The sequence below is a fragment of the Colobus angolensis genome, unplaced genomic scaffold (genome assembly GCF_000951035.1).
Source record: "Colobus angolensis palliatus isolate OR3802 unplaced genomic scaffold, Cang.pa_1.0 Scaffold242, whole genome shotgun sequence".
Classification (NCBI taxonomy): Eukaryota; Metazoa; Chordata; class Mammalia; order Primates; family Cercopithecidae; genus Colobus; species Colobus angolensis.
The window spans coordinates 664,439-684,349 of record NW_012115622.1 but is presented as its reverse complement, the minus strand read 5'-3'; the positions used below and the strand labels follow the sequence as shown (position 1 = coordinate 684,349).

The 19,911-nt window shown below is 51.6% G+C and overlaps 1 protein-coding gene across 1 annotated transcript in view; it reads right to left on the bottom strand.

Annotated features, from left to right (window-relative positions):
* The window catches only part of MICAL3 (microtubule associated monooxygenase, calponin and LIM domain containing 3), a 214,179-nt gene that overhangs the window by 4,991 nt on the left and 189,277 nt on the right, over nucleotides 1-19,911 (bottom strand). Inside the window, exons 28-29 of the mRNA XM_011945646.1 lie at nucleotides 15,486-15,596; nucleotides 13,582-13,675 (exon numbers count right to left, since the gene is read on the bottom strand). Coding sequence (XP_011801036.1) covers nucleotides 13,582-13,675; nucleotides 15,486-15,596 — 205 coding nt within the window. The remainder of the gene's footprint in view (nucleotides 1-13,581; nucleotides 13,676-15,485; nucleotides 15,597-19,911) is intronic.

Genomic DNA, 19,911 nt, shown 5'->3' with positions numbered 1-19,911 from the left:
CCAGTGTGCACAGACATCTCTAGATCTGGGGTCTGATGCCTACTCAAGGACGAGGGAGAGGAGTTTGGCAAGGGACCATCACAGAACCACAGAGCACACACAGGGACAACAGAGCCCAGGAAGACACGGGGCCTCGGCCCACGGGCAGGGCAGTGTGTGGTTTGCAGAGAACAGGGTTGAAGAAATGGCCTTGACTCAACAGAAGGCCAACAGGACAAACGGCTGGCTGAGAGGCCCCTCTGCGGTGCCGCTGCATGAATACAGGGGTTTTCTGCCTTTGAACCCTTCCAGTGTGGTGCATAGTGCTTTGGGCACACTGAATCTGCTATTGGGTACAACTTCGAAAGCAAAGCCAGGGACAGCGTGCATGTGTGTGAAATGCTGACTGTACCCAGTGTGCTCAATACACACGGCACAGCCAGCCGAATGCACGGGTACGAGAGAGGGCTTCTTTCCGCAACAATATTCTCTGCCTTACAGCCGACCTACAGTCAACCTCGGCTTCAAAGTGTAGTCTGTGTTGAGGCTTGGAACACCTGGGTGAATCCCATCAAATACGTCCGTGCACACTCCCTGCCACCTCCTGCGACTGGTGTCACAGGTGAATAGGCCACGCTGTGGAGTGGAACAGCGCCCATGTGATACACGTCCACAACACATCCAAAAGGAAGAGGCAGGCGCCTGCACGGGTATACATTACAACACGTGTTTCTGCTTTCTGGACAGCACAAAATACAGCTTTCAGCTGTTTTTATGTAGGCCACATCCTCATACGCCCTTCCCAATACAGAGGACAGAACAGAAATTACGAAATGAAATTAGGGAAAGGGAGCATCAGGTAAAGCAAGCATTTAAAGAAACCAAAAAGGCTTTCTCCTAGCAAGAGGCGGAAGCGCATGTCAGTGGCGGTGAGTCCACGCTGCACTGATTACCTTCGGACTTCCCTGTACGCTCCACCACTTCCACAACGAACGAGGCTACTTTCATAACCAGAAAAAACACCCTATCAATACAATTTTCAAAAGAAGAAGTGGAAGGGAAAAACCAATCGAACAAGGGGAGTTCCACCCGACTGGAACCCGACCTGAGCATGATGGGGCCGGGGCGGGGGGTTTCTAGTAGATGCTTTGCCTTTTAGGGGGATGTAAGAAACAGAAGATTTGGTTCACTGATTCTAAGAACAAAGATGCTGTCAAGCTTATGGCAAATGGAAGTTTTTTGGTTTTTCTTAACGTCAGGGTAACGGGTTTCCATCTGTTGCTAACAGGTGCTATAATTTACCACTTCTCAAAGCACTCTCGCGTGCCCTGGATGCCGGCCACCTCTCCTGAGCTCCCGAGCAGTGAGCGGGTCCTGGTCAGAGGACCCCTCCTCCCTGGAGCACTCTGCTGAGTACCCAACACTCGTGGGCACATCTGCTCCATCTTTCCCTCTGAAGCAGCACTTCCTTTGGACGTGTGACCTGGGGTTGGCTCTTTAGTGCCACTCGCTCGACCCGCGGTGGGCAGGCAGTGCCTGTCACCAAATTTCAAAAAGCAACAGTACACCACCAGGGAGCGAGGCCTGTCCAGAGCAGTGCATGAGATAAGCATGGACGGCACTCTCTGGTTTCACGGGGCCCTCATATGCACCGCCCACGTGATCCTCACACCGGCCAGGTGTGGCTGCCGGGAGGGGCAAATTCAAATGAGGGTTCTGAGGCTCAAAGGAGTTAAGTGTGGCAGAGCCTGGAAAAGAAGCCAAATCTCTTCTTGCCCACTCTGAACTCAGAGCTTGCCCTCTTTAAGGCCAGCACGGACTCCAGGCAAATCTAACAAATGGTGGCATCTCAGGCAGCTCAAGGAAGAGCAGTCCCACAGACCCTGATCAGAATGTCACCCCTGGAAGGGAGGCCCGATGTCCCTTCCTGCCTCGTCTTCTGAAGAGGCCCTCAGAGGGTAAGTAGAGGCTGTTTTGTCTGTGCTGGGGAGACAGTGAAGGCAGGACCTGAATCCAGGCCTGGCATTCCTCAGTCAGGGCGCCCCCTACACTACCACCTGTCCCTGAGTGCACCTGAGCACCTCACTCCAAGCCCTGCCTCTCATGGACCCCAGGACCCAGTGTGGGGTAGAATGGCCGACAGGGTGAGGAAAAGAGTGGCCAGCCATAGGGCAGGTACCCTTCTCTGTACTTGTCCTTCTATATTCCCACGTTCTCTCCGACCAAGACTCTTCACCTTTGCACACTGCATCAAGACACCTGGGCAGCTGGAAAAACAAGCCAGCAGATGAGCCCGCACACTGAGCCTCCATGGTCATCTGAAAGGAAGGCAGGGCCTACTTTAGTCCTTCTGGTACTCAAAATCCAAGAGCTATAGCCCTGAGACTGGGGGGCAAGAGGCTTGAGTGCCTTGCTCACAAGGATTGGTGAGGATATGGTCAGAAAGCTCGGAGGTGCGGGGGCTCACACCTGTGATCCCAGCACTTCGAGAAGCCAGGGTGAGAGGACTGCTGGAGTCCAGTTTGAGAGCAGCCTGGGCAATGCAGTGAGACCCTGTCTCTACAAAAATTAGCTGGGTGTGGTAGCGTGAGTATCTATAGTCCCAGCTACATAGGAGGCTACGATGGGAGGACTGATTGAGCCCAGGAGGTCAAGGCTGCAGGGAGCCGTGATTGCACCACTGTACCCCAGCCTGGGTGAGTGAGACCCTATCTCTAAAAAGTAAATAAATAAGTAATACCCAGAGGGGCCAAGACAAAGGCCCAACTCTGTTCACAGCCCAACAAAACAACCACCAGTGACAACCTGTGACAACCTGTGTGGTGGTGGGTGCTGGCTTGACGCTCTGCATTTCCAACTCCATCATTCAATTCTGCCTGGTTAACCCACTGGCTTCTACATTCATGCTGATATCAAAAACAGAAATGTCATAGATGAATCATGGCTTGTGGTAAGGACAACGTGGGAGACTAATAATTTATACCAGAAATGTTTACTGAGCACCCCAACTGCACCAGCCACCAATGCTAACCACATGGCAGCCAAAGCAGGAAAGAACTTCTGTTGGGAAGCAGAGGTGTGCACAGCCACAGCAGGCAGGCCAGTTGGTGGGCTGTTCTCCAAGGTTGCTGAACAACTGGCCCTAGGGATCGGCCTCATCTCAGTATCCGTCTCTGCCCACTAGACAGGTTCCCAGCCCCCCCTGGTTGGACAAAGGCACCATCACCAAAGAGCTGGGGAGGTCCCTAAAGCAGTGTTCAGCAGACCAAAAGAGGGCCCAGTAGGGAGACTTCTAGAGACCAGAGGTCCCAGCCTGGAATGTTGCATTTCCCCAGGGAACACGGGTTGGGTTGTGGCGTGTCACCAGACTAGTACCATACACAGAGGTGTAACGAAGAAAATGGGCTTTTTATGAACTGAGCCACCATTTACAACTGTATTTCCATGTGAAAATACAGAATTCCAAATAATCAGCTTGCAAGTGCTTTAGAACACCAGCCTTTCAAGAGCTGGAGGCCAGCCCCACACCCTCCCTGCTGATATGCTGTTGTGTGTTTCATGCACACAAACTCTGTAGAGCCCCAAGGTTAGCGTCTTCCCCGTTCAGCCACACTTTGGGAACATCCTGCATAGACAGAGATCATTTTTGGTTTTCAGTTCCTTTGGGTCTCTGAGGATCACACTCCAAGGTGTCGGGGACAGGAAAGAGGCTCACTTATTTCTCAGGCATATTTTGAGGCCCACTTTCCTTTCTCTCTGGGCAGCCGTGTGCAGCCCTTAGCTTACCAGGGTGGACTCTCATTTCTCACACGTATTTTGGCGGTAATGCCACTGTACTGACTGCTAAAGATAGTACCACTATAAATAATAACAAATATTATGATAAATATAGTGTTGGAGCAATGCCTTTTTATCTAACTCCTGTCACAGACACCAAAGCTTTTGTCACCTTTTCCTAGGAAACACCGGGGGCATTACCTGTCACGGCTATGCCCAACTGACTGGATTAAACTTTCAGAAAGCAGCCAGGTGCAGTGGCTCACACCTGTAATCCCAGCATTTGGGATGCCGAGACCGGTGGATCACTTGAGGTCTGGAGTTCAAGACCAGGCTGGCCAACATGGTGAAACCCCATCTCTACTAAAAACACAAGATTAGCCAGGTGTGGTGGCGCATGCCTGTAGTCCCAGCTACTCAGGAGGCTGATGCAGAATTGCTTGAACCCAGGAGGTGGGGGTTGCAGTGAGCTGAGATGGCGAACCCACTGGGTGGGTTCCAGCCTGGGTGACAGAGCCAGACCCTGTCTCAAAAACTTTCAGAAAGCGAAGTGCTCAGGGCTGGAATTCCTTGGCGGCTCAGGTTTATGGAATGGCGCCACCACAGATTTTCCGCTCTGCCTCGCTCAGGTTATGCAGCCTGGGAAGTGTGAGGGAAGACTGACCAAATGTTTTGCTGACTAAGAAAGCACTCGGCTATTCTGAGTCCCCAACTCAGGAAGCCTATTTGGTGGGTACCACCAATGCCATGCTCCTGGCTGGGGGCAGCCTTGGCACTGCAAGGCTGAGGTCCAGTCTAAAACCTTGAGTGACAACAAACAGCATGGCCCTGACAGGGGTCCCAGCTAGCTGGTGTGCAATACTGCAGACATGCGAGCAGCTGTCATGACAGGGTGAGGCTGGTTCAGCAGTCCCAGTCTAGCATACACATAGCGGGGCTGGGAGACGCCTGGCGCTACACAGACTTAGTGCAGAGATAAAGCTCCAGGTTGGGAGGAAAAGTGAAGGAAAAAACCAAACAAATGCATGTAAGAATTACAATCACAGATACATACACACATACACACACCCACGTACGTTGAGAAACCGCGCAGGTTCCAAAGTTCCTAAGCAAAGCAGAGCCAGGCTGACGGTGGACTGGTCAGGCAAACCAAGAATCTATCAACATGAAACTCAGAGAAGCAGACAGAACAGGAAGATGGTTGCTCAGAAGGGCAAGGGGCAGGCACCCCTGCACCCCCATCTCACAATAGCAAGAGGCCACCCTCCAGGCCTTCATGTTACATTTCTAAACCTTTCGTGTTCTTTAAATTTTCCTTTGAGATATATAAATCAAGAGATGAGGTCCCCGAAAACTAGAAATTATGTGTGTGTGTTTTCAATCGGTTTTAGAAGAAATGTGGTTTTCTTCTAGATTTCCAGTCATCTGTCTGTTCTAGTGCAATAGAGCAGGCTGGGCTGGGCCTGTTTAGGGTCCCAGGGAAGAAGGCAGAAGGGGAGTGGCCACCTGGGGACCCTTCCTCTCTGGCCCAAAGGTTGTTTTGAGTCTTTTTAATGATTTCTTTGGAAATCACAAGGTCCAGCTATACGAAGAAGGGAAATTTTCATTCCTTATATCCTGTGGCTGAAAAAAGACTTTCAGAGTTTTTAGGTAGTTCACTGAGAGCCACTGAAAGAGCCTGGAGGAGGACACGCAGAGCACAGGGCAGGGGCAGGAGGTGGCATTCCTAGCGCTCCGAGGGCTGCTTGGAGCTTTGCTCTGCCCACGGGAGAAATGAGACAGGTGCTATGGCACAGAAATGGGGCTTCGGGGTGGCCTTTTGGGGATGCAGGCACAGAGGGGCAACCAGGTTTCACATATGAGGCTCCAGATCTCAAAAGGGTGATTTTCCTTCCAATTAACGAATATTACCAAGTGCTCCAAGAATGAAACAGCAGAAACAGAAAAGAAACCTAATTCTGGCATTGCTGTCATCCTCACGGGCGTGGCGAGAACAGGGCCTGAAGTCCACAAGAGACTCCCTGCAGAGGGGAATGTCCTCTTGTAGCAGCAGCCCCCATGTGGTGAGCAGAACCCAAGAAGGCTTGAATTCACGCAGCATAACGGTCTGGGAGAGGGGAAGTGATGGGCTGACGAGCTCACCTCCAAAGGGTTTGGAGTGTCAGTGGTGGGGTGCTGTACTTCACAAGGCACCCTGAGTTTCCTTTTTCTATTTGCTTCATTTCCTCCTGGAACTTGTTGGAATTCTAAATCCAAAAAGCTAGTAGCTGGAGTCTGGGGACCCAGAGGAGAAAGCAGCTCACTACCTCTTCTCACTCTAGCAAGGTGGGTAAAGAAAGCAGGAGATGCGGCCCAGGCGCGGTGGCTCACGCCTGTAATCCCAGCACTTTGGGAAGCTGAGGCAGGTGGATCACCTGAAGTCAGGAGTTCGAGACCAGCCTGGCCAACATGGTGAAACCCCATCTCCACTAAAAATACAAAAATTGGCCAGGTGGGGTGGTGGGCGCCTGTAATCCCAGCTACTTGGGAGGCTGAGGCAGGAGAATCACTTGAACCCGGGAGGCGGAGGTTGCAGTGAGGCCAGATCGCGCCATTGTACTCCAGCCTGGGTGACAGAGCGAGACTCTGTCTCAAAAAACAAACACCACCAACAAAAAATAAAAAACAAAGCAGGAGATGCGATGGGTGTGTTGATGGGTGCGTTAATGGCATCTTGAACTGCGAGGGAAGGGTGGATACAATCCTAAAGAAATGCGTTCTGACAGCCCCTTCCAGGAGATTCTGAATGTAAACAAATCTCTTTTTCTTTTCTTTTTTTTAAGAGACAGAGTTTTGCTCTGTTGCCCAGACTGGAGTGCAGCGGTGCAATCACAGGTCACTGCAGCCTCAAACTCTTGGGCTCATGTGATCCTCCCACCTTGGCCTCCCTAGTAGCTGGAACTACAGGCACGCGCCACCATGCCCAGCTAATTTTGAGAATTTCTTTATAGAGACAGGGTTTCACCATCTTGCCCAGGCTAGTTTCAAACTCCTGGGCTCAAATGATACACCTGCCTTGGCTTCTCAAATTGCTGGGATAACAGGTGTGAATTTTTTCACACATGGAAATTTGCTTAGCATGGACATGAACACTCCCGAGGTGATGTTAGGAGGAGGCAAGAGGCATGAGATGGGAAAAGGGTCTGTTAATTGGAATGGAAGCACCAGCCCTTCTGCAGCACCAGTGGCCGCTGAGTGTGGAGGTCCGGGAACACACCAGAAGCCCTGGGACACCGACGGAGTCTCCAAGGGGGTGGGTGCGTGGGAGCGCGGGATCGGAGAACACAGGAAGCACAGACAGCAACAGTCTATCTTCCCAGGGAGGCGAGAGCCCCGCCTTGGATGTGGCACTGTCTGATAGGTGGAATCACAGAATTATGACATTGGTTTTTAAATGAATGCGCCAAGAAGTGACCCTCTTAAAAGAATGGGGTCAGGGTAAAACAAGAGACAATTATCTTTGCCATTCTTCTGTTTGAAGACCACCTCTAGGCATGGAGCCTCCCTGGGAGACGAAGTGGGTAGACTGCCACATCACGGGACAGGGAGGAGGAGCCAGAGTCCCCAGCATTCCCCTCGACACAATGGCAGCTGCCCTGGAGAAAAGCTGCCCAAAGCTTAGAAATGAGACACAGGGATCAGTCATTCCTCTGAACTAGTACAAATGGCAAGATGCCAAACATACTGCAACCTCTAAGCTAATGGTTCTCCTGCTCTAGAGGGCATCAGAACCCACTGGAAGGTCTGTTAAGCACATAACCAGGCCTCACCCCAGAGTTTCTGATTCTGCAGGTTTGGGACAGGACCGTCTCTTTTTTTTTTTTGAGACAGAGTCTCGCTCTGTCGCCCAGGCTGGAGTGCAGTGGCGTGATCTCAGCTCACTGCAAGCTCCACCTCCCGGGTTTACGCCATTCTCCTGCCTCAGCCTCCTGAGTAGCTGGGACTACAGGCGCCCGCCACCTCGCCCGGCTAGTTTTTTTGTATTTTTTTAGTAGAGACGGGGTTTCACTGTGTTAGGTAGGATGGTCTCGATCTCCTGACCTCGTGATCTGCCCGTCTCGGCCTCCCAAAGTGCTGGGATTACAGGCTTGAGCCACCGCGCCCGGCCAGGACTGTCCCTTTCTAACAGGCTCCTAGGTGATACTGCTGCTGGTCCAGGGACCACACTGTGAGAACCATGGCCTTGAGCTTTTTCTGTCCTCACTGAAAAGAAGTACAAAGTGAGCCCCAGGACAAAGCAAGGAGGGAGCGATGTTGTTATGGGCACCTGTCAACCTGGCTTTGAATCTGGTGAATCTGGGCAGAAATCACAACAGAGAAGCCTTTCCCTCGCACTCGGCTCTTCGGGAAGAAATGAGAGCACACCCCAGTGGAAATGGTCGGGCTGAGGTCTTGGCGTGTTTTCTTCTTTGCATAAGGGTGGCAGGCAGGGAGCTCCCCAGCAGATATGACTCCTCCAAGCAGTGAGGGATGAGATTCAGGGCAAAAGCTGTGTTGGAGTGTGTGTATTCAGGGGACCAGGATGCAGATGCAAGGCTGGCGGAGTGGGGTAGGCAAAGTTTTATCACAAAAAATGAAAACGACCCCAGGCAGCAAAAGCAAGCTCAGATCTTCCTCTGGAGCACATGTGGGCAGGGGGGAGATCAGCACGCTGCTGTTTTGAGCTGGAAAAGGGTCTGTGCTTTTGCCATTTGGTTACTGGGTTGATTTCTCTTTGTTTTTGTGAGCAGGGGCTGGGAAGCGCGGGTGGAGAAAGGGTGTCAGCGGGGTTAGTGTCAGCACAGATGCTGCCATACATACCACCCAGATGCAAGTCGATGAGGTCACTGTAATAAGACTCTCCCCAATAGTCTACAACAAGGAATCGGTGAAGAGAGAGTTATTCCATCAGGTAACCCTCCTGTCCCCCCACACCCAAAGCAATCAATGATATGGAGCGTAAGAAACAGACACAGCGAGGCAGCAGAGGAACGGCTGGAAAGCATGCGTGCCTAAGTGCATCACACGCCGCATGTCCACACATGCCGTATCTGCATACTGCGTGGCTGTGGGAGGAGGGCAGTCAATCAAACCCACCGCGGGGAGTCAACAGTCACTATCAACATATCCCACGCACGCCAGGGATCATCCAGGACAGAGGCTTTGGCTTTGCTGGGAACTCCCACCCCTGGGACTGAACCTTCTCTAACTAAGGGTTAATAGAGTGGGGCTGCCTGCTTGTCAGTTGTGATACTGGAAGCCCCAGCCTCAGGGGCTGGAGGCAGGAGGCAAACATCCTACAGAAGCTCTGTAATCCTTAGGTTTCACACAGTCGGTGCTCTCCCAGGAATTCCCATGACCCCACTGCTGACTCTGTCAAACGCCTTGCACACCCACTTTTGCCAAATGGGTTTGAAAGGAAGGGGATCCTGTTTCGAGGCTTAGGCCTCCAAATTCAGTTGGCCTTCTTAAAAACAGGAAACAAGCAGAGACTGATGCAGAGTTCTTCCCCCAGGCACGTGCCCCAAGGCTCCTGGAGGTCTGCCAGCCCAGGGCACTCCTAGCCTGGTAGTTCCGCAGCTGTCTGGTCAAGAGCACTACGTAATTTCCATGCCTGAGATGCAGACTGGGCGCTGCCAAGAGGCTGGGCTTGAGCGGGCGGTCCTCATCTCCCCAGAATCATAAAGACACAGAGCACAGCATTCGGCCGCCATGGTGTTGCTGTTTCTCCAAACCCTGCATTCTGAATGCAGATCCTCACGGTCTCCGGTCCCACCTGAGGACCTCCCCTTGAGAGTGACACAGCAGACAGTAGTAGAATGCGGTCCTGCCCCAGCTTTCCAATGCATGCTCAAGGCTGAGCCGGTGGTTTTGTAACAAAAAGCCTTCCCAGGTGCCCCAGGACTGGAAATTACCTAAGTCGTGGCCTGGCCCTAGGATCAAAGGCGCTGAAGCTAATCCTTGCGGCCTGGCCATACGTTGTCATACCTTAGACAAATGGAGAACGGAATGGCAGGTCCACGCCAGAGCCCTTCTCTGGAAAGGCAGCTTGGCTAACAAAGTCTGACGCCCTCAGACGGCGATGGAAGCTGGAGACCACCAAGTGAGATGGTAGCAGGTTCCAGCCAGTTTACTACAGTCCCCAGGGAAGGGTGGACTGCCATGATGAGAAGACTCCAGATTATTATCATGCCCAGCGGCCACTGCCTTTTTCAGGGCTCAGCCAGGTGCCAAGAGACTAAGGAGAGGAATGGGACGCAGAAGCAGGAGAGAGAGCAGCAGTAGCACGCACACTTGGGCTTCCCAGACGGCATTGGCCAAGGAGGAGCAGGGCCACGGGGAACTGTGATGTGAGACCAGCCTTGGAAGGGATGTATTCAATTCACGTAAGAGAAGGAACATAATATATTTGTAAATTCTTATATTCTTACGGTAGGAACCATAATTCCTGAAAATTCCTGAGAGTTTCTCAAATGCATCACAAAGAAATATCCCAACAGACCTACTAAGGCCCATCTTGAAAAACAGAACAGAAACATCTTTGGATAGAGATATTTGCTGAAGACTCACCTAAAGGAAGGAGTTTGGACTAGGACAGTGGTTTTCAAGCTTCTGTGGAACCCTAAAGATTCTTCCAAAGGCATTCCAAAGGGTCTCCCGAATACCTGATGTACAGACACTTGTAGCTCTTTTGAGAGACCTTATTAAAACAAGACACACCACCTTCAAATATTTTTGTTTTTGTTTTTGAGACAGAGTTTCGCTCTTGTTGCCCAGGTTGGAGTACAATGGCGCGATCTCAGCTCACCGCAACCTCTGCCTCCCGTGTTCAAGCAATTCTCCTGCCTCAGCCTCCCGAGTAGCTGGGATTACGGGCATGTAATCCTACCACGCCCGGCTAATTTTTTTGTATTTTTAGTAGAGACGGGGTTTCTCCATGCTGGTCTGGCTGGTCTCAAACTCCCGGCCTCTGGTGATCCGCCCGCCTCGGCCTCCCAAAATGCTGGGATTATAGGCTTGAGCCTCTGCGCCTGGCCCAAATGTTTTATATGCAAACTTTTCACTCACTGGAGACCATCAACCCAATAATCTGTGCTGCCAGGTGAGCTTGAGTTTGTGGTACCCTCGGGATCAAGTTTCCACCTCTCTCTGTGTGTCAGTGACTGAACTCCATGGGAATGTGTTAGTGAAGAGGACATTTTATTCATTATGTAAATTCTGGCCTGCAGCATCATGCTCACCTGCCACCATTCAGGGTCTGTCCAGGAGAGCTACAGCTCAGCGACAGCATGCACACCTGTCAGCGAGTCCCTTCATTTAGGTGGGTAACACGTTTTGCTGTGGTATTCCAGCATAGCTGGGTTTCTGTTTACTGTTTGGGAGCCTCTTGTTTGTCATGAGGAATAGCAACTGCTGTTAGAGCTGCTACGATCCAACTGTGAAAAAAAAAAGCTCTTGCCTCATTTTAAACGTCTAGTATCTACATCATGTAAACTGCTGATATCCTGAGATTTCTAAGTAAGCTGTTAAAAAATCCAAAAACCAACCAAACAAAAAAGCCCTGTTTTCACTTATAGCAACTACAGTTCTTGTGTGTACTGGTTGGATGCTGGGACTCAGTCATGTCCACAACTCTCTGCTATAACCTGTATTTTCAAATCTGTGTTAATTATCAACATTTTAGAGTGCTTCTTTTTGACTTTAAACTTGAACTTATAATCTTGTAAAAAGGGTTCTGCTGCTAAAAAAAACAAGCTTGAAAACCACTGACTGAGATGGCATTTGGGTTGTATATGTTTGAGGAGATGTATCTAACAACTAGAAGAAAGAATTTTGGCAAAATCCTATGCCAATCTTCAACAGCATGTTATTTTCCAGCCCTTTGGCAGAAGCTTGAATAACAGGGCCTGTGACAAAGGCACTGAAGCATGGTTTTACACTCAGACTTCTCGGAGGCCACGGGCACTCAAGTGCTTTACGGAAACCACCAACCTCGATGGCACCACCACCTCCACCTTGTGAGTAAGGAGGGCAGGGTGCTGTCTTCTTCCTGAAGGGCTTAAACCACGAAATGTGGGTGCACACACTGCTGAGTTATTCTGCCTGTGTGTTGAGATCTATCCATCTTGGCAGAAGTAATTTGCGGAGAAGGGCAAGAAGGAATGAAGATGGGCCTAGGCTCTCTCCTGATATCTTCTGCGAGAAGAGAAACACCATGAGGGCAGGGCCCTGCAGGCCCTGATGCAGTCGGGCACAGGTGGGCTGGGGCCAACTCCATCTGGGCTCAGGCTTAACTGAGGAGGGCAGGGGGGAGGGGTACCGCAGGTTCGCCGGGAAACCTCGGACCCTCTCAGGTGAACCCAAATCTCCTTGCTGTGCTTGTCTCACAGTAACACAGCCCAGTCGTCTTGGCCTATCGGATGCTAAGTGCTTCAAGCTTTTGCATTTCCTTTGGTAGCCTGGGCTTCATACGTTAACAGCATCAGGTGACCCCAAACCAAAAACATCCACATCCTCACCTTTCTTCCCATCCCCTCTCTTTGCCTGAAAGGTCATCACTGAGGAGACTGATAAGGTGCAATTTCCAGGCCTTAAAGGGCCTGGTAAAGGAGACCTACTTCCATTCTCGACTCCCTCACCCCCCACCGCACAAACTTCAGTCCTACAGGTCATAGGAATTCATCTTGACACCAGGCACTTCCCAGGAACCCATGGGTCAGTCTTTGAGCAAGATCAGATGGCAGCAGCTGGCCCTGCTCCTGGCCGCCTCCTCCCAGTTCTTCCATTTCACAGACAGCCTGCCTGTCAGCAGAGGCACCCTGCTCCCCTCTGCCACACTAGAGTGAGGAAGTAAGAGGACACTCCTTTTCTTCATCCCCAGCTCACGATTTGAACGCTGAACCCGCAGGCTATAAGATAGAAGTTTCCCCATCCAGAGACTAGACGAAGATTTGTGGATGCGTGAGAAGGCAGAGTGGCCACTGCACTCCCCGGGCTGGCCCTGCAGCTTCAAGGTCCTGAACCAACAGGACTTCCTGGGCCGTGGGGCCAGAGACGCCTCAGACACTCCCTTGCATTCTCTGTGCGCAACTATGCTGAGTGCAGCCCCGCAGGTTCCCTGGGTGGAAGGGCAGGAATGAGCGCACCACACTCTCCAGTGCTTCCCTGCCAGGAGCAGCAGTCACAAGCACAGGGCCCTGCCAGTCACTCCCCGGAGTCTGCTCCACGTTGGCTGGTCACATGTCCTGAGCCTCTCCAGCCCTACCCTGAGTGACCGGCCTTCAGCAGACACAGGGCCTGGGTGCCCTCTGGAAATGTGTGTGCGCCGAGGGTGGCCACATGCTCCCCCACCAGCGGTGCTTAGGGCTCTGTGGGCAGGAGGGTCCCCGGGAACTAACGACAGGAAGGAGCCTGTGGGGTGCAGGCTGGGGACCTGCTCAGTGCAGTTCTGTGATGGTTCCTTGCGGTTCAATCTCCCTCACTCTCAGTTATTCCCTCCTAGAGTAAATGGAGGGGCGGGAAGGAGTGGGAAGAGCCAGCGCTCGCCATCAACATGCTGGGGACTGAGTTTCGCCCTGCGGGAAACGGCAGCCCGGAGGGGCTGTGGAGCAGGATGGGCCTGGGGCTGTCTCAGACAGGTATTTTCTTTTGCTTAACAGGAAGCCCCAGATCTCAGTGATGAAGGGCCCCAGAAAATCCTGCTGGAAAAGGAGCTGAATTCCAGGTGAGGTGAAGCAGAACTAGCCTACCACGGCGGGAGGGAGGGCTTCCTTCAGGAGCAGAGCTTAGGAGGGAGCCTGGCAGTACCTGCTTCTCCCCGGAGCGCCTTCTCCACAGCCACGCCCCTTTCCTCCAGCCGCCGCTGCCTCTCCTCCACCTGCTGCAGCTGCCGCTGGATGATCTACGACAGACAGCACAGCCTGAGCACCTGGCTCTCCAGCCTGGCTTCAGGAGGACACACAACTCCACACCCGCATGAGGGGAAACAAATGAGTTGCCGCTCTGGAAAGGGCTGTAGTCTGTGGGTGGTGCGCTCAGGGTGTGGTGTGGAGACCACCTGCACCAGAACCACCTAGCTTGTGCAGACTCTAGGCTCCGGGCCTTGCTAGTCAGCACCAAAGCACGTGGACATGGTTCAAGTAGTCGTGACCACCCTCCCAGGAGTGTTGTAGAGACAGGAAGTGGATGTAAACTGTAGCAGGAGGGGCCTGAGTACCAGAACCTCAGACTGTTCTCATGGCAAGACTACTAGAGTGCTGGAGGGCATTCCTGAAGAGTGCAGTGGACATCCCATCTTTATGAGAAAAATTTAAAAGAAAAGGCTGGGTGCGGTGGCTCATGCCTGTAATCCCAACACTTTGGGAGGCTGAGGCGGGTGGATCACAAGGTCAAGAGATCGAGACCATCCTGGCCAACATGGTGAAACCCGTCTCTACCAAAAATACAAAAATTAGCTGGACGTGGTGGCACGCGCCTGTAATCCCAGCTACTCGGGAGGCTGAGGCAGGAGAATTGCTTGAACCAGGGAGGCGGAGGTTGCAGTGAGCTCAGCGCCACTGCACTCCAGCCTGGCCGTGGAGTGAGACTCCGCCTCAAAACAAAAAAAAAAGAGAAATCTACAATGGTCTAGATTCAGGGTCTGTGCAGCCTGAAGACAAGCTGGAGAATGGGAAGAGAGCTCTGACCTCTTCCCACAAAAATTCCAGGCCTATCAGAGGCTGAGGGGCCACAAATGGAATCCTGGCGACAGTCCTCACAATTGAACAAGCTGATTTACAATGATCGTTCCACAACAAGGGATTCGGGAAAGTCAATGCAGGGCTCTTCCTTTTTTTTTTTTTTTTTTTTGAGGTGGAGGCTCACCCTCTCGCCCAGGCTGGAGTGCAATGGTGCAATCTAGGCTCACTGAAATCTCCACTTCCTGGGTTTAAGCGATTCTCGTGCCTCAGCCTCCCAAGTAGCTGGGATTACAGGGACCTACCACCATGCCTGGCTAATTTTTTTTTTTTTTTTGAGATGGAGTCTCACTCTGTCGCCCAGGCTGGAGTGCAATGGCACGATCTCGGCTCACTGCAAGCTCTGCCTCCCAGGTTCACGCCTGGCTAATTTTTTATATTTTTAGTAGAGACGGGGTTTCACCGTGTTTGCCAGGATGGTCTCGATCTCCTGACCTTGTGATCCACCCACCTTGGCCTCCCAAAGTGCTGGGATTATAGGCGTGAACCACTGCGCTCAGCCAATTTTTGTTTTTTTAGTAGAGATGGGGTTTTGCCATGTTGGCCAGGCTGGTCTCGAACTCCTGACCTCAAGTGATCTGCCTGCCCCAGCCTCCCAAAGTGCTGGGATTATAGGCGTGAACCACTGCGCTCAGCCAATTTTTGTTTTTTTAGTAGAGATGGGGTTTTGCCATGTTGGCCAGGCTGGTCTCGAACTCCTGACCTCAAGTGATCTGCCTGCCCCAGCCTCCCAAAGTGCTGGGATTACAGACGTTGAGCCACCGTACCCGGCCTGCTCTTCCCTTTTGACTGACAGCTCCACCAAGGCAGGGCCTCTGTGGCTGCACCAGCCAAAGGTGATCTGGATGGCAGGGAGGCCTGTCTCCCTCTGCTCTGCTCTGCACTGGCTTGTGCGGCAGAGAGCAACTGGTGGAGAGGAAGATGATGCCCAATCCTCCCGTGCATGTGCCCTGGTCCCATCCTCCACGGTTTTACCTGGGCTCGATGCAGCCGCTTAAGCTCCTCCTGCTTGGCCTGTCTCCGAGCTGCCTTTTGCACACGCCGGGTCAGCTTGGCATTCAGTTCCTCCTCTGTGTAGGTTCTTGGCTGGAGAGAACAAGAGAAATTTCCTCAGTCAGGTGCACGGAGGCCTAGGACAGGGGTGGGCGGCAGGCCAGCAGGGGCCTGGAGAGGTCTGTCCTCCATGTTGGAGTTGGTGCCCAGGCAGACAGGACAAGCTATCCTCTGTAGAGTGCTAGCAGGACGGGGGTGCTGATAGGCAGAGGGCATGAGGTCTGCAGAGTCCCCAGCCTGCAGCAGCCCTCAGTGCCACGGGCACACCGAAGATCCGCAGAGTGAGACATTTCCCCACCTCTGCACAGGGACAGGAGGCTGAGTGGGGACCGACTGTTAGGCAGTTAAAACAATAAAGGGACACACACTCCTTTATCACTGAGATCACCTGCTTCCCCGATAAAGATGTCTGGTCTTTAAAACTTTGTGGAAGTAAAAACATTGGTAGGCTGTTTCACCAAGCCTCCTGCTTCTAGGAGGCTTACAAGGGAAGGAAAGAGAGAAATCAGGATCCTTTTATTTTCCTGTTTGGTATCAAGGGCCACTTTCTTCAGAAGAGCAGTATCCATGAGAGTCTTCCAAGAAATGACACCCAAGTAGAGAGAACAGGGATGCTTCTAAGTCAAGTACAGTCTGAAGAAAGAATTGTGGAGGTACACCTGGACCGACTCTGGGGTCTGCAGAGGCAGCTGTTGGCCACTGGGAAGAAGAGAGGCTGTGGCCTGGCCAGGGCTGTTGCACCCAGTGCCATCAAGAACAGAGGAGGTAATGGGCCAATCCAGTGCAAGTCCATGGACTGGATGGCCACAGCCCCCTGCCTACGTGGGTGCCAAGGGCTCAAGGGAGCATTAGATGCTTTGAACAAACCGTGGGCAACCAGAGGGGCAAAGGTTAGGGATTTACCTTTATTCATAAGACTCTCTTTATTGCCTCTAAGAAAATGAAACAAAGAAACTATATAAAAGATTTTTTTGAGAGAGGGTCTCATTGTCACCAGGCTGGGGTGCAGGGATGTGATCATAGCTCACTGCAGCTTCAAACTCTTGGACTCAAGTGATTCTCCTGCCTCAGCCTCCCAAGTAGTCAGGACTGTAGGCATGTGCCACCTCGCCCAGACAAGTTTAAAAATTTTTTTTGTAGAGACAGGATCTTGTTACATTGCCCAAGCTGGTCTTAAACTCCTGGGCTTAAGTGATTCTCCCACCTCAGCCTCCCAAAATGCTGGCATTACAGGTGTGAGCCACCACACCTGGCCAACAAGAAAACTTTTATAGACTTCAAAGATGACAAATGTGACTTGGGGTCTATACTCATAATCTTCACTCGAAGAGCTCAAACGACAGAGGGTCCCCTGAACAGGCAGTCCCGAAGGGTCATCAGTGGTGTTTCAGCACTGCACCTTGCTGATCTGAGCTGAGGGCTGCTGAACTGCCCCTCTCTGGGGTGCCCAGCCACATAGGAGCAGCTCGGTCCCGACCCAAGGAACCTGGAGCAAAATGACCACATGCACTCCAGCCGGTGAAGAGCAGGTGTCTCATCCTCCTTCCCGCTCATGACGCGGCTAACGGAAGTACTGCTGCCAGTGTGTGCCACTGCCCCATGCACGCACAAACACAGTTAGTGAGGATGTGGCTGGAGGGCCAGGGCCGGCGACGGGTGGTTAATCACAGACACGCATGCAACGGTGACCAGTTGACGAGAACGAGACACTACCTTTGATGCATGTGATCTCCTGAATGCCAAGGCGTGTGGTACATAAATCGACTTTTAAGGGGACGGCATCAGAAAACAAAACAGAATAGTAATAATAATAATGATTAACAAATTAAAAATTAAGAACACAGAAATGGAGCAAAATAAGTTAGAAGTTTAAAACAAACACACAAGACTTAAAACACGTGATTATTTTTCACAAAGTCACACAGGACTGCCTAAGTCGGAATCTGGGTGTCAAGATCCTAGTGGCGGCATCTGAGTGGACCCGGTTTTGAATACAGCCGGGGTTCACTCTTTTATTGGGAAGAAACAGCTTCTTCCTCACCTCCCCCAAAACTCGCCTCATCCCAACGTCCCTTGTGTAAAGTCAAAGCCGTTAAAATATGTGATTCTAGATGCTTTTCTCCTTGAGTGACCATGTGCTTGTGGAAATTCAGTCCCCTTTTTCCTGCTGAATGCTCCGGGGGAGGGAAATGGGGGGTGGGAGGAAAGGGGGTCCTGCTCTCAGAGACAGACAGACGCAGCAAAACTGGGAAGGAAACCGACCATCTCTCCCGACAGGCTCTCTGCTGGCAGTGTTCCTGTGTGCCACCCAGCTGCCATTTCTTGACTGTGCCCAGTAAAGGGAAGTGAACTAGCATCAGTAGCTGCTATTCACCAAAAGCACGTCAGGCAGCAGCAGGAGCCTCTTCTCATTTTATTACACCTTGCACAGAGTCGCTCTGAGGGCCAAAGTGAGTCACATCTGCTCTTCTGGTCTCACCAGCCATATTAAACGGCTGAAAGGCACTAAGGAAACCAGGGTGTGTGGTGGCACACAAGACAGGGAAGTCCTGAGAGCTCCAGGCCTGCTGCAGCCCCGGCCATGCTCCCTGCTGCTCTGTCCATCCCATCTGTGGGGCGGCCTTGTATGGAGCTGTGCTTCCCAAGCCTGTTGGCGAGGGAAGAATAAATTTGCCTCCTTCGACTTTGAGCACCTGTGTCCCGCCTGCCTCGGGTGGACCCACCTCTCCCACAAATCAGAGCAAGAGAATGTCGTTATGAGAACAAGCCGGTTCAGAAAAAAAGAGAGACAGATGATTTCCCAAAGTGGCTTGCAAAAAGCCCACAGGAACTACACACCGCCCCCTAAGGAACAGCACTAACAGCTTCGCCTGTGGCTGCTGTCAACAGTAATGGGAGGCAGTGGCTGCCTTCCCACAATCTACCCATTTTCCGGGTTGGGAGGGGTGAAGTCACCACCCGTCCTTGTGTGCCTGAGGTGGTGGCCAGCCACAGGAGCTGGGGTTCTGCTGTGAATCTGGATGCGGGGTGGCAGGGTGCCCAGGTCACACCCTGGTGGGCTGCAGGGCTCAAGAGGCAGCTGCGTTGCTTGTATTTAAAATCAAATGGAAGCAAAGAAAAGTGGTAAACATAAGTTCTCTCTTGTAGGTCGGGCTACAGGTGATTTTTTAAAAGTCTGAATAGGCCGGGCGCGGTGGCTCAGGCCTGTGATCCCAGCACTTTGGGAGGCCGAGACGGGTGGATCACGAGGTCAAGAGATCGAGACCATCCTGGCTAACATGGTGAAACCCCGTCTCTACTAAAAAAATACAAAAAACTAGCCGGGCGAGGTGGCGGGCGCCTGTAGTCCCAGCTACTCAGGAGGCTGAGGCAGGAGAATGGCGTAAACCCGGGAGGCGGAGCTTGCAGTGAGCTGAGATCTGGCCACTGCGCTCCAGCCTGGGCCTCGACAGAGTGAGACTGTGTCTCAAAAAAAAAAAAAAAAAAAAAAAAAAGTGTCTCAAAAAAAAAAAAAAAAAAAGTCTGAATTATCCTAAATTTTCTATAATAAACATTTTAAATAAAAATATAAGTTATTTTGACTGGTTTAAAAGTTTCTAACAAAACAAAACCCAGGCTCTTGTTTCACAGATGCTGTGAGGCAGGAGGAGGCGTCTGTGCCGCTGGAGTGGCCCTGGGATCCCGGCCTGGCAGAAGTGGCTTCCTCCTTCCGAGGCAGGTCAAACCCCATCCTCACTTTAGAGCCCCTGTTCCCCACACTCATTTTGAAAAACTTAAACCCACAAGAAAGTTGAAAGAGGAAGACAATGAACACCCACAAACCTCTCAGCTGTGTCTGCCAGACGTTACCATTTTGCCACATGCTTCATCTATCTGTCATCTTTTATACGACTTTTTGTAATGAATCATTGGTAGGTATTACGATCGTTTGTCCCTAAACATTTTAGGATGTACCTCCTAAAAACTCAGACATTTTCCTATATAACTTTCCTACATAAAAGTACATTAACAGTGCCTTTATCACTTGCAAGGAACTTAACAATCTGATAATATTACACATTTATACTACCATACAGTCCTCAATTAAATTTAATTGTTTCCAAAATGTCCTTTATGGCTGTTTTTGTTCAGTTTGCTTTCCTCTTTAGAATCCACGTCTTGAAGAGGCACAGCACCCAGCTCTCGCTCGGCTGATTCCATACCATGTGGGAGTCAGGTCAGCTGCCCGTGGCTTGGCCGTCTCCCATGTCATCTGTCTCCTAGGTTGGCCATCCCCTAGGTCATGCATCCCCTAGCTCGACAGTCCCCTAGGTCATCCATCCCCTAGCTCGACGGTCCCCTAGGTCAT